The following is a 13332-nucleotide window of genomic DNA, read 5'->3' as shown; positions in this document are numbered from 1 at the left end:
AAACACATGTAAATTTTAAAAGCACTACAAATTCTGAGTGATAAAATAAAAATCAGCTGTATCCAAATTTGTTTTCATGGAAACATTGCATTGGGATTTGTCTATAGTGTTAAACCATTTTTTGGCCACCGTTTGGAGTATGGGCCAAATGCATAGAATTGAAAATATGAAAAAAATGCACAAGTAGCAATGTTCACTGCTGCAAAATTTCCAATTTTCCTGACTCTAAGTGGTTAACATTATTTTTGCATTCAGAATTATTAATACCTGCATGTATGTTTGAGATATATAAATTTCCACTGTTTTCTGATGAAATTGCTGCTAGAGTGAGGTATAATTGTATAGGCAAGTCACAGAGTTGTTGTACTCATTGAAACAAGTACCTCTTTTTAGCTCCGCTGTCGACTTTGTCGAGCGGATGTTATCATATGAGTGATTGTCGGTCGTTGCCCGTGTCAATGTTTTACTTTTTCGACTTCTTGAAAACTACAAGCCTGAATGCTTTGATACTTGGTGTATATGTACCTTGGGTAGACCTCTCTTAGATTTGTTCATTTCATCATGATATCTTCAATTCTCTAATTTTGGTGAGTATTTTTGTCATTTTTGGTAAAAAGTGATATTTTCGACCTCTTGTTGAAAACCGCAAGTCCAATTGCTTTGATATTACATATATAGGTACTACATGTGGACCTCTCTCAGATTTGTTCATTTTGGAATGATATCTTCAATTCTCTAATTTTGATGATTATTTTTGTAATTTTTGGTAAAAAGTGATATTTTCCACTTCTTGTTGAAAATCGCATTGTTTTGATACTATACATATTGTTCATTTTCTAATGATATCTTCTGTTCTTAAATTGAAATGTGCATTGCTAACAGCGGAGCTATCTCAGCCGAGAGGCTGCTTGTTGTCTTTTTGGTCTTATGTTTTGACCTCTGTGTGTCCGTGTGTGCGTACGTTTGTGCGTGCGTGCGTCCGGACCTGGACCAATCAAAATCAAACTTCACACATACATCATACATAATATTACACATATGCACGTCAATTTGTTTCACAATCTGATTCAAAATGGCCGAATGGCGGCCATTTTTGTGCTAAAAATCATCAAAATCAAACATTTTCCAGCTGTTTACAGATGGATTTTGTTCAAACCTTGTATATACGTTGGACATTATAGGACCTTGATGCACATCATTTTGTTTTACGATCTGATTCAAGATGGCTGAATAGCAGCCATTTTTGTGCTAAAAAATCCTAAAAATCAAGCATTTCTCGGCTGTTTACAGATGGATTTTGTTCAAATTTAGTATATACATTAGACATTATGGGACCTTGATGCAAATAATTTTGTTTTTCAGATAAGATTAAAAATGGCCAACTGGCGGCCATTATGTTTTAATGAATGTGGTTCTCGTGCCATATCTCTGACTTGCTTTCACTGATTATGTTCAAATTTCAAATATTCATTATACATCATGTCATAGATAGACAGATATATTGGTTTGATGATCATATTCAAAATGGCCAAATGGTGGCCATGTTTGTGCTAAAAAATCATAAAATATCAAGCATTTCTGGCATTTATGGATGGATTTTGTTCAAACTTGGTACATATATTAGACATTACAGGTTCCTGATGCACATCATTTATTTTTCAGATCGGATTCAAAATGGATGTCTGGTGGCCATTTTGTTTTAATGAATGGGCTTCTAGAGCCATATCTCTTAAATGCTTTGACTGATTATATATTCAAATTTTATATATTCGTTATACATCATGTTATATATATATATACATGTATTCAAAATGGGCTGATTTTGAATGCTGTTCCAGAGCAATATCTCTCAATATGGACAAGTACTTGTTTGACGATCAGATACAAATGTCAATCATTTTAATGTTAAAAAATTATATTCCTGACATGGTTATATTCCAGATATATCACTATAAATAAAATTATATATCTTAAATTTGATAACTAACGGGGACTGTGCCATGCATGGCTTGTCTTTTTAAATTTTACATTTTCGACTTCTTCTTAAAAACCATTAGCTATATGAGTGTCATAGTGACTACAATTGTACCATGGATGATCTTTACACAGATTTGTTCATTTTGTGACAATTTATGCCTTCTATTCTTTAATTATAATGAATCTTCTGTCACTTTTGTTACTACTTCTTCCAAAAATGACTAGCCCAATTGCTGTGATATTTTATATGTGTACACCTTTGGCGGACCTCAGTCAGATTTCTGCATTTTGTGAAGATACCTTCAATTTATTAATTTTTAGCTCCGCTGTCGACTTTGTCGAGCGTAGCTTATCATATGAGTGATTGTCCGGCGGCGTCCGGCGTCCGTGTCAATGTTTTACATTTTTCTACTTCTTCTTGAAAACTACAAGCCTGAATGCTTTGATACTTGGTGTATATGTACCTTGGGTAGACCTCTCTTAGATTTGTTCATTTCATGATGATATCTTCAATTCTCTAATTTTGGTGAATATTTTTGTAATTTTTGGTAAAAAGTGATATTTTCAACTTCTTGTTAAAAACCGCAAGTCCAATTGCTTTGATATTACATATATAGGTACTATATGTCGACCTCTCTCAGATTTGTTCATTTTGTAATGATATCTTTAATTCTCTAATTTTGATGAATATTTTTGTCATTTTTGGTAAAAAGTGATATTTTCTTCTTGTTAAAAACCACAATCATTTATGGTTAAAAATTATATTTTTGAATTCTTGTTGAAAACAGCAAGTTCCATTGCATTGATACTATGCATATTGTTCATTTTCTAATGATATCTTCTGTTCTTTAATTGAAATGTGCATTGCTAACAGCGGAGCTATCTCAGCCGAGAGGCTGCTTGTTGTCATATGGGTAAAAAAAAATTCTATTTTCAACTACTTATTGAAAACGGCCACTCCAAATTGTGTAGATATTTTGGTGGACCTCAGTGGGATTTGTTTATTTTGTGACAATGCCTTCACTTTTTAGCTACGCTGTCTACTTTGTTGATCAGATTTGTTCATTTCATGTTGATATCTTCAATTCTCTAATTTTGATAAATATTTTTGTAATTTTTGGTAAAAAGTGATATTTTTGACTTCTTTGATATTACATATATAGGTACTACATGTGGTTCTATCTCAGATTTGTTCATTTCGTGATAATATCCTCAATTATCTAATTTTGATGAATATTTTTGTCATTTTAGTTTTGATACTATTCATATATTTCCTAATGATATCTTCTGTTTTTTAATTGCAATATGCATTGCTAACAGCAGAGCTATCTCAGTAGACAGGCTGCTTGTTTAATTTTTGTCATAAAAAAATGCTATTTTCAACGACTTCTTGAAAATAGCTAGTCCAATTGTTTAGATATTTTTTATGTCGATACTTTGAGTGGATCTCAGTCAGATTACTTTGATTCATTCCTCGATCGGATTAATTTATTTAGTTTTGGTAACTTCAATTTTCACATTTTACTGAATTTGTTTATCTTGAAAGTGGCTTGACTGATTGATGTGATATTCCTTTCTCATTATGCATCTCAAACCGTGGAGCTATATCAGCTGACAGACTACTAGTTTGGTTTTGTCGTGTAATTTGCCATTTTTCCTGTACATGTATCAACTCTAATCTTTAACTCTGCGAAAACACAATGAGTCTGTATATTTAGTGTCTCTGTACATTGTATGCATGTGTGAACTACTAAATGGATTTCATTAAAATATAGATGCTTTGAGATAATGCACAGACCTGATTACTGATTGATTTAAACCTGTGCATATTATTTACCTAATTTGCATAAGAATCAGCCAATTTCAAGCTCTTTCATTTGGTCTCTAAAAAACATCAACATATGTCAATGAAACTTTGTACATAAATGCACTGTGATAATCTACGAGTCAGATTAGTTTTTGGTTTCAATGACCTCTCAAAAAACACTCATCAAATTTCAATGAAATAATGTACTTAAATCCCCCTTAAATCCCCCAGGTTAAACCTCTGAATTGTTTCATTACTGTGTAAACTGCATATTGTTTGCCTACTGTGCATACTGCATATTGTTTGCCTACTGTGCATACTGCATATTGTTTGCCTACTGTGCATACTGCATATTGTTTGCCTACTGTGCATACTGCATATTGTTTGCCTACTGTGCATACTGCATATTGTTTGCCTACTGTGCATACTGCATATTGTTTGCCTACTGTGCATACTGCATATTGTTTGCCTACTGTGCAAACTGCATATTGTTTGCCTGCTGTGCATACTGCATATTGTTTGCCTACTGTGCATACTGCATATTGTTTGCCTACTGTGCATACTGCATATTGTTTGCCTACTGTGCATACTGCATATTGTTTGCCTACTGTGCATACTGCATATTGTTTGCCTACTGTGCATACTGCATATTGTTTGCCTACTGTGCAAACTGCATATTGTTTGCCTACTGTGTAAACTGCATATTTGCCTACTGTGCATACTGCATATTGTTTGCCTACTGTGCATACTGCATATTGTTTGCCTACTGTGCATACTGCATATTGTTTGCCTACTGTGCATACTGCATATTGTTTGCCTACTGTGCCTACTGCATATTGTTTGCCTACTGTGCCTACTGTGCATACTGCATATTGTTTGCCTACTGTGCATACTGCATATTGTTTGCCTACTGTGCATACTGCATATTGTTTGCCTACTGTGCATACTGCATATTGTTTGCCTACTGTGCATACTGCATATTGTTTGCCTACTGTGCATACTGCATATTGTTTGCCTACTGTGCATACTGCATATTGTTTGCATACTGCATATTGTTTGCCTACTGTGCATACTGCATATTGTTTGCCTACTGTGCATACTGCATATTGTTTGCCTACTGTGCATACTGCATATTGTTTGCCTACTGTGCATACTGCATATTGTTTGCCTACTGTGCATACTGCATATTGTTTGCCTACTGTGCATACTGCATATTGTTTGCCTACTGTGCATACTGCATATTGTTTGCCTACTGTGCATACTGCATATTGTTTGCCCACTGTGCATACTGCGCATACTGCATATTATTTGCCTACTGTGCATACTGCGCATACTGCATATTGTTTGCCTACTGTGCATACTGCATATTGTTTGCCTACTGTGCATACTGCATATTGTTTGCCTACTGTGCATACTGCATATTGTTTGCCTACTGTGCATACTGCATATTGTTTGCCTACTGTGCATGTTTGCCAATTTCTCACTTGAATCACAAGAACCACTCAACAAATTTCAATAAACTTTAGATAGCGATACTGAGGAGTATTCCATAGGTCTGCTTAGATTTGAATTGCAATCTGTGCTTAAGAATTATCTAATTTGCATAAATTAGCCTATAATATAATTTGTATAGTAATTGGTTTTCACATGATTAGTCATGCATATTAATCCCCTAATTTGCATGATTTTGGCAATTATCTAATATCTCAATAACCCATTTACCAGATTTAAAATGAAAATCAAACCACTAATCACATGTGTACAATCTGTTAGTATTACATATATAAACTTTCATACTGTTAATCAGATTGCTTTCACATTGTACATTCCTAATATCAGAGTTATACAGGTATATACATTTTGTTTAAAAGGCTAATCTTAAATTTTAATTCTTTTTCAATATTTTGTATTTCTGCCCTTTATGCCCTTAATACCCACAGCACACAGGAATTCTTCTAAGCTTTCTTTGATATCTATTTAATAACTGAAAAACTTCAGTAGACATGTTTTTTGTATCATGCATGTTTATCATTCACTGAGATGAAAACCTCATCACATTTTCCTGATAAATGCAATGCAAATTTAATGCCTGTAAAAGATTGCAGATGTGATAAGTTTGATAACCTCTGGAGAAAAAGGACCTTGATGTATCAGAGCTTGCAGTAAGATTAATATAGAGATAATAAATAATTAAAGAGTTCTTCCTGTGTTCCTCTAATTCCCATGTGTTAATAATATTGTGGCCTGCAGCTCCTGACCATCATGTCAAGTTGCCTCTCTAGTTGCGAGAGAAAGCTTTTATTGTATTCTATTCAATTCCAAGTACCTCATTAGTAGGGTGAACCACCTCTAACAGGTTAACTGACAGATTTCAGTGGATAACAAACTAGAAAGTTTGCTTGTAATACATAGCACTTAAGCAATGCTTATAAGTCATTCACCTCGTCTTAGGTTATACATCTGGTATGGTTTGAAATGCACTGACTTGTGGCTTTCAAGCAGCATGTGATATCTTGACAACGCAGGGACAAGCCTGTCTATCAATTTTACATTTGTTTTCACACATGTTTACATGTATATTTTCATTTTTGATACACAGGCATGTTTGGTTCCAACCTTTTATTACCACTTTTTATTTAAAAAAATTTCAAAATTCATATATAATAGTATAAATAATATTAATTGGTTGTTTTCTGAAAAGAATTTGTATCCAGGATATAAAGTAAGATGCAATCTAGTTTACGGTTGAGGATATCAAAGAATAGTTCTTACACGCTACTAAATTTGACAGTTATATTTCCCATGTGTAAAGGTCAGCTTAATTGCTTTAATGATTTTGACTTTCAGTAATTTCTTTTTGCTGTCCTTGGGGATAAGATATATTGTCCTAGGATTGTGACTATTTTTAGGTACAACAGACTGCACTTGTATTATTATACTATTTTTGTGTCATGTGACTTTAATGCAAGCTGCACAAGTAGCTGACATTTGTTTTGTGCATTTTGTTTATAGAACACAGTCCTCATAGCAGGTCTTCCAGCTCACCAGCCAGTGTGTTAACTGGCACCAAGCTAACGCCTCCTGCATCAAGAAATGAACAGAAATTAAGGCTACCTCCTGATTATTCCCTTTCAAAGAGGGACAACCCTCCATCTTATAATGAAGCAAGGACCACAACAGCTGTGAACTTGGAACAACGATTCCAATCTAGTGAAGTGGAGAAAAGGAAAGATGATAAAAATATACATGATAATGAACGTTATCGGGGTGAGGGAGATTCAGGGAGACAACGGCGTACCTCTGGCGACAGGTCACAGAAACCTAGTCACCATTTATCCAATGAGAACCACAGTTCTGGACTTGATTCTAGTCTGGATAGCAGTCGAATGTCCAGGGAATCAGATGCTATGCTATCCCGTGAAAGTCGGGAAAGGCAAAGTGCAAGAAGCAGTAAAAATGCCAGACATTTACAAAACATGCAGGCTCATGCTAATAGACAGGGACAACAGTTTGCTGCAAACAGATCAGCATATCATGATGCAAAGCAGACCAATGCAATGAGTCGTCTACCACTTAGTTGTAGTGCAGCTTCAGCATTTACAGAGGCAGAAAAATTCACACCTGCACCTAAGGTAACATTGAATGACATCAAATATCATATCTGAGAAAATGAAAACTTGTGTTTTTGACCTTAATAGCCTGAATTTTGTTTTGTAATTATTTAATGTTGAAAACATTTATTAGTATTTACTGTTTTTGACCTAAACATAAATGTAAGTCGTCTGGAATCCTTACACAAATGATGTGGTGATCTCCCAGCAAATCAAAATACATTGTCAGCAGATACTGTTTTCCCTCATTCATTTTGGCTATCCCTGAAGGTGTGATGTGTAGTAGAAGCTCTCTCTTGTGATATAATGTAAGCGTATACAGACTTGAGTATACCATTCTTACCTTTCTGCAGCATGCCGCTTCAGTATCAATATCCAGTGGGGATACGTCATTAACAAGTACCAGTGGAACAAGTACAAGTACTGCTACCAGTGAAGAGAAATGGTATGATACTGGAGATGAGTTCCATGAAGATGAGGTCTCAGGAATCATTGCAGCGGATGTGACCTATGACGCTGTTAGTCAGGACACTGCCAATGTTAAAACACATGCTAGATACTGGGACACTGAGAGGCCTGCACATGTGGAACATTTATCACATCCCCCCATTAATCCTCCTTTTCTTCATAAAACATATCCACCAAGAGAACGTGATATGCATCGTAAGCACCAACCAGCTCTGCCTTCAGAAAACAGTGCATTTGAGAAGCCTGTTAATAGTATTACAAATCTTAGTGAGATATCTTCTCACTCTGGTAGTTCAAATCGTTCCAGTCGGTCTCGGCAAAGTACACCAAGTCAGATGGCTCATGGATCACGAAGTCCCCTGATAGTAAGACATGCAATGCATTCAGCTAGTCCAGATATCAGAGAGATAAAGAAAAGTGTGTCATCAAGTAGTGATGGTAGCAGTCCTAAACCTTCATCCAGGTAATTTTATCATACAAATGATAACCCTGATATATTTTAATATATCTAAAACTGTTCTTGAACATAAATCTTGTGTGATTGTCTTGTTTTTTCAAGAAATACATTGTAGCCATCAAGTTGGAGTGGACATTTTCTTCTTTATCCTCAGGTTGATGTCATCAAATGAATCTCTAACAAGTCGTCTAAGACCAGGTGCTACAGCTAAATCTGCACCTAAATATCCTGTACATCAGCCAACCAGTATCAAAGAAGACCTTTTAAAATTAATCAATCCTGATATTCCTGATAGTGAAATAACACGAGGCTCCTCTAAGGTGAATATTCTCAACTCTCCTTCCCTTAGGCGTATCAGGCCTAGATGCAACACCTCTTTTCAGACCACCTTACCAAGGTTCCCCCTAGTTTGGGGCACCTGTGTTAATAAGAGTGGTCAAAAATACCAGAGTCGAAGTGGAAAATGCAAGATCAGATTCCAGCTTTCTCATCCTCAGCCTAGACGTCAAAAGTTCAACTTATTTCAGGCCAGTTTTCCAGGCTTTCCCAGTCATTGGGTACGGGTAAATACTGTTTCAACGATTCCGCACCAGGCTGTAGAGGCATGTAGAGATCTGCATTTGCAGCCTGACCTGGCAAATCCAAGCATGGGTTGTACCTCTTCCATACATTCATTTTTTTCTCCTGTTGAGAATGAGAGTAAAATAAAAATTGTCTTTATTTGCTTTGCTTAATTTGTTTACTAACTATAAATAATGTAGCAGCTAATTAAAAACACTATGCAGCTCTAGAACAAAGAATGAATGGCTTCTCTTTATATGAATTTCCTTTTCTCCACTGAGTTTGCTTACTAAAAATGCATACTTAGTGTCTTTTTAGTGAGGTTGTAGCAAGAATTTGACCCAATTTAAGTTAAATTGAATGTTCTTATTTGCTGTGTGGTGATTTAATAATTTATGTGTGCATTGTGTTAAGCAGATGCTACATGTTTTCTTTGCATTCTTTGATGGTTGTCTTTTCTTTACTTGGCTCCACTGTGTAACAATTACACACTCTGTGTATGTGTATGCTTGGCAGTCACAGTCACTGTCACTGCTATCTAATATGCAAACTGGTTCTACAGATATATGCCCATTGGTGTTGAATGTTGTAAAACTGTATCCCCTTACCCCCCCCCCCAAAAAAAAAAATCAGTGGGAAATTGTTGAGGAAATATTGGACTTTTCGAAAGACATCAAAGCAGTCAAGTTGGTGTGTCAACGAACAATGTTCTCAATGCATTTTCCGATGAGTACTGTTTGGTGGTGTTGTCTAACCAATAGAAGCACTACAAGTACTATAAAACTGAAAACAGTAATTATAGGCCGAATAACATTTAAATGGTTCAGTGTGATGAAATGAACCATACAGTATTTTATATCAGATGTTTCAGATTTGTTCCCCCTTGAAATCATGTTTTATACAATCTCTATTCAATTTACAGCCAAGACGTGCTGGAATGCTGCAGTCAACACCTGCCACCTTTACAAGATTATCACTTCATCGTACTCTCTCTGATGAAAGTCTCTCTGGTGGTGGAACAACAAGGAAACTACGACGAGAGTCAGCACTAGATGTACCAAATGATTTAATATTCACTAGTACAAAGAAATCCACATTCCCTTCAAGAATGACTGTACAGACAACCAATATCAGAGGTGATAATTTTATGACAATTGCTGTTTCAGTAGACGCAGTCCGAAAACAGGGACTTATGCATTGACCTCTGTGCGTCCATGTGCCTGTGTTTGTGCGTGCATATTGTACTGACATTATGGGACCTTGATGCATGTCATTTTGTTTTTCAGATGAAATTCAAAACAAAACTATAAACTTAGATTTGATAACTAACGGGGACTGTGCCATGCATGGCTTGTCATTAGTCAACTAACTTAACCATCAGCAATGTGCCCATTTCACTGTTGCCACATTTTTTATGTCAACTTTACCTTTGTTTCTTAATTTTTGTAAGCTATGGTAACTTAATATGTTGTTTGTGTTTCTTAGCTGAGGTATAAATTTATTTAATTACATGAACAAATTTACATTACAGAAAAGCTTGATAAAAAATAAATACTTTCCTTGCAATAAAGTTGCTAACAATGAGTGTTAACAATGACAACTCCAGCATTGTGCCATTCTATTAGAGGAAATGTATTATTCAACACTAAAATGTTTTGTATATATGTGAGACTGTGTTTAATACTCTGGCTATTGTGTTGTAGGTGGGGATCACACGGCTATCGATAAAACTGTTGTCAGTGGCAACTCCGGTGGATCACTTTTTCCACTTCCCGATTCAGGTTCCAGCCTAGAATGGTCAAGTTTAGTAGAAACTGCGAAAAGCTTTGAAGGTGAAGTACATATTCTGATTTACTTGTCTTATTTTCTCATATGTAATTTCTTCATATACATTAAATAATAGTACTGTATCTATATATGAAGTCAGATTTGGTGACTGGATCATTTCTGTGTCACTACAATAATTTTTAAAAGCTTTCATGGCCATGATGTTATCATACTTATGATTTATCTGTGTTAGTTGCTCCCCTGTTTCCAATTTCAGTGGCCTGCCAAAGGGTCAGATTTGTGTTGCAACAGGAAGCTCTGTTTCCTGCTGATAACAGTTTATATGTAAACTATCGGTTGTGGTATTTCAGCCTTGTTCTGTCAATTATCACTAACACATACTACTCTTTAGATGCAGTTGGCTCTAGTTGTAAGACTTGACTTCAGTATATTTTGGGGGAAATTGTATTGCCTGAATTATTGAGTGCGTAAACATGCATGATCTATAAACTATCTTATTCTTTCCTAATGTAGGTTTAGATATGCAGAGTGTGAAATCTGCCTCCATTGGAACCCTGGATGAGATAGCAGAGTCGATGCCTGAATTCCAGTTACAACCGACTGCTACTAGCAATACACGTCAGCAAACACATCATGTAACTCGGAACCATGAACGAAGACATACAGACTTGGCTTTTAGCAATGGTTTTGATAGCACAAATAAGATCAGAAGGCAAGTATTATAATATAGACATTTGGGATTATATTGGATACATTGTATTTCTTAATCTGATCCATTTGATGAAGTAGGTTTCTGATTTCTGCATGTTAAGCATTGAATTTAATGTTCGTCATTTGTTTTGCAGTGGAGGTGGAGAAAGGAAAGCAGAACTGAATGCTGGTGATCTTGAGATACAGTTACAACAACTAACAAGGCAGTTATCAAAGGTAAGGTTTCTGGGTGTGCCATTGAGTGAATGAATTGTCAGTCAGTACATGGTTTTGTGAATTTGTAGGTATATATATATATATGCAATCATTTTTAGGATGTTTCACAGCAGTTGAAATGCTACAGAAAATTATATGCAAATTCAGCCATCCAAATATATTTAGAAAGTGTAAGACTTATTAAAGGTTAAATTATTTTATACTCTTTTTTTATCAGGAAAGACATGAAAGGCTGGCCCTTGAATCTGAAGTGAATCAGTTAAGAGAAGACAACGTTAGACTCCAAGAAGAGTCACAGACAGCTGCAACTCAACTACGCAAATTTACAGAATGGTTTTTTAACACCATAGACAGACAGTAAAAAACAGTCCAGATATGATGTGCAGAACAAAACTTTATGTATTTTTTTAAATTTTATATCTGCTTACGTTTTTCTTCCTGGATTTTGTTTATAAATAACAAGACTATTCCAGATAATTAACTGGTTATCAGAACTTGAAAATATGTACATTGAAATTCATTTTCTACTTCATATTGAAATCAGTTCTTATTTTGTACATTGTCAGGTTTCTATGGTTACCAACCATATATTTATCTGCATGATTTGTTTTTCCATGTTTGTATGAAAGAAACAAGTGTTTGTTTTGTTTACTCTATATTTGTTGACATTACTATACCTATATAGCATTGCCTTATTATGAATATTTTCATGATATGCTTTATATACTTATACCCATCAGATACTTACTGCAATATATTTTCTGTGTGTCATTATAATAGTAGACATTATTGGGTCAACTAAATTGTAGAAAAACAGACATTTATTATAATCCAAAAATTGACTTGTAAATCAAAATATAAACCCATTATTATGCTATTTATTTGTTACTATATTTCTAAAAGTGTACAAACAAATATTATTTAAGTTAAAATATAAAGTTTTGAGATTTTTTTACATGTATAATTAAAAACTTTTCAATTGCAGATAGATTATTGTGCTTGATACAGTTTACATCAATGAAAGCTGTACTAGTGTGATGTCAGTCATGCTGTCTTTATTTCTATTTGTACTTTATATGCTATGTCTTTATTACGCTATGTCTGAAGGATAATAATACTGTCATCCAGGAAGATTACAAACAAAATAACTGTATATATCCCTTTCCCTCCCTTCAGCACCATACCCTGCCCATACCACCCCACTAATGTGATTCTGTCATAGTCAGAAAGCCAAGATTTTAATCCAGTGTAATCTGTTTTGGATACAGTTTGATATTTGAAGCTACTCCTCTGTTAATATCTTTTCACTCGCCAATTCTCTCATAACTGAACCATGAATCCGTCTATTAAGTTATCTTAACCGTGTTAGTATTGGTCACAAATCAGCATTTGTGAGATAATTCACTGCTCTTTTGCCTCTTGGATTACTTTGATATAATTCATTGTATCAATTGCCATAGTTAATAAATTAATAAATGGTTTCTCTATACCTTTAATGAATAATCGCTTCTAAGTGTATTGTCTGTAGTGAGAGGGAGATGATATTGCTATCTGGGTTGGTGATTTTTGCATTTCATGACATCACATCCAAATCTCTATTTTTAGGGAATATGCTCATCAGATTGCATTTAAATTTGGCATTAATGTTATTGACATGGACTAGACTCTGTCTTACTAATTTCATGAGATCGTATGTACGTGTCAATTTCAGTAAATGCTTTTTGTTTTTTTTCCTT

The 13332-nt window shown here is 34.9% G+C and overlaps 1 protein-coding gene across 2 annotated transcripts in view; it reads left to right on the top strand.

Annotated features, from left to right (window-relative positions):
* LOC102810078 (signal-induced proliferation-associated 1-like protein 2) overlaps window positions 1–13099 on the top strand; it is a 53064-nt gene extending 39965 nt beyond the window's left edge. For both annotated transcript variants that reach the window (XM_085508597.1, XM_085508603.1), the window contains exons 17-24: window positions 6797–7416; window positions 7749–8326; window positions 8475–8640; window positions 9804–10017; window positions 10585–10713; window positions 11183–11381; window positions 11515–11596; window positions 11814–13099. In XM_085508597.1, the coding sequence (XP_085364723.1) occupies window positions 6797–7416; window positions 7749–8326; window positions 8475–8640; window positions 9804–10017; window positions 10585–10713; window positions 11183–11381; window positions 11515–11596; window positions 11814–11957 (2132 nt within the window). In that variant the 3' untranslated portion in view covers window positions 11958–13099. The remainder of the gene's footprint in view (window positions 1–6796; window positions 7417–7748; window positions 8327–8474; window positions 8641–9803; window positions 10018–10584; window positions 10714–11182; window positions 11382–11514; window positions 11597–11813) is intronic.
* Window positions 13100–13332: the final 233 nt, after the last annotated feature.

Source organism: Saccoglossus kowalevskii, chromosome 2 (genome assembly GCF_978046115.1).
Source record: "Saccoglossus kowalevskii chromosome 2, keSacKowa6.1, whole genome shotgun sequence".
NCBI classification, from domain to species: Eukaryota; Metazoa; Hemichordata; class Enteropneusta; family Harrimaniidae; genus Saccoglossus; species Saccoglossus kowalevskii.
Note: the sequence above shows the minus strand (reverse complement) of the source record. Positions and strands in the feature narration are given on the sequence as shown.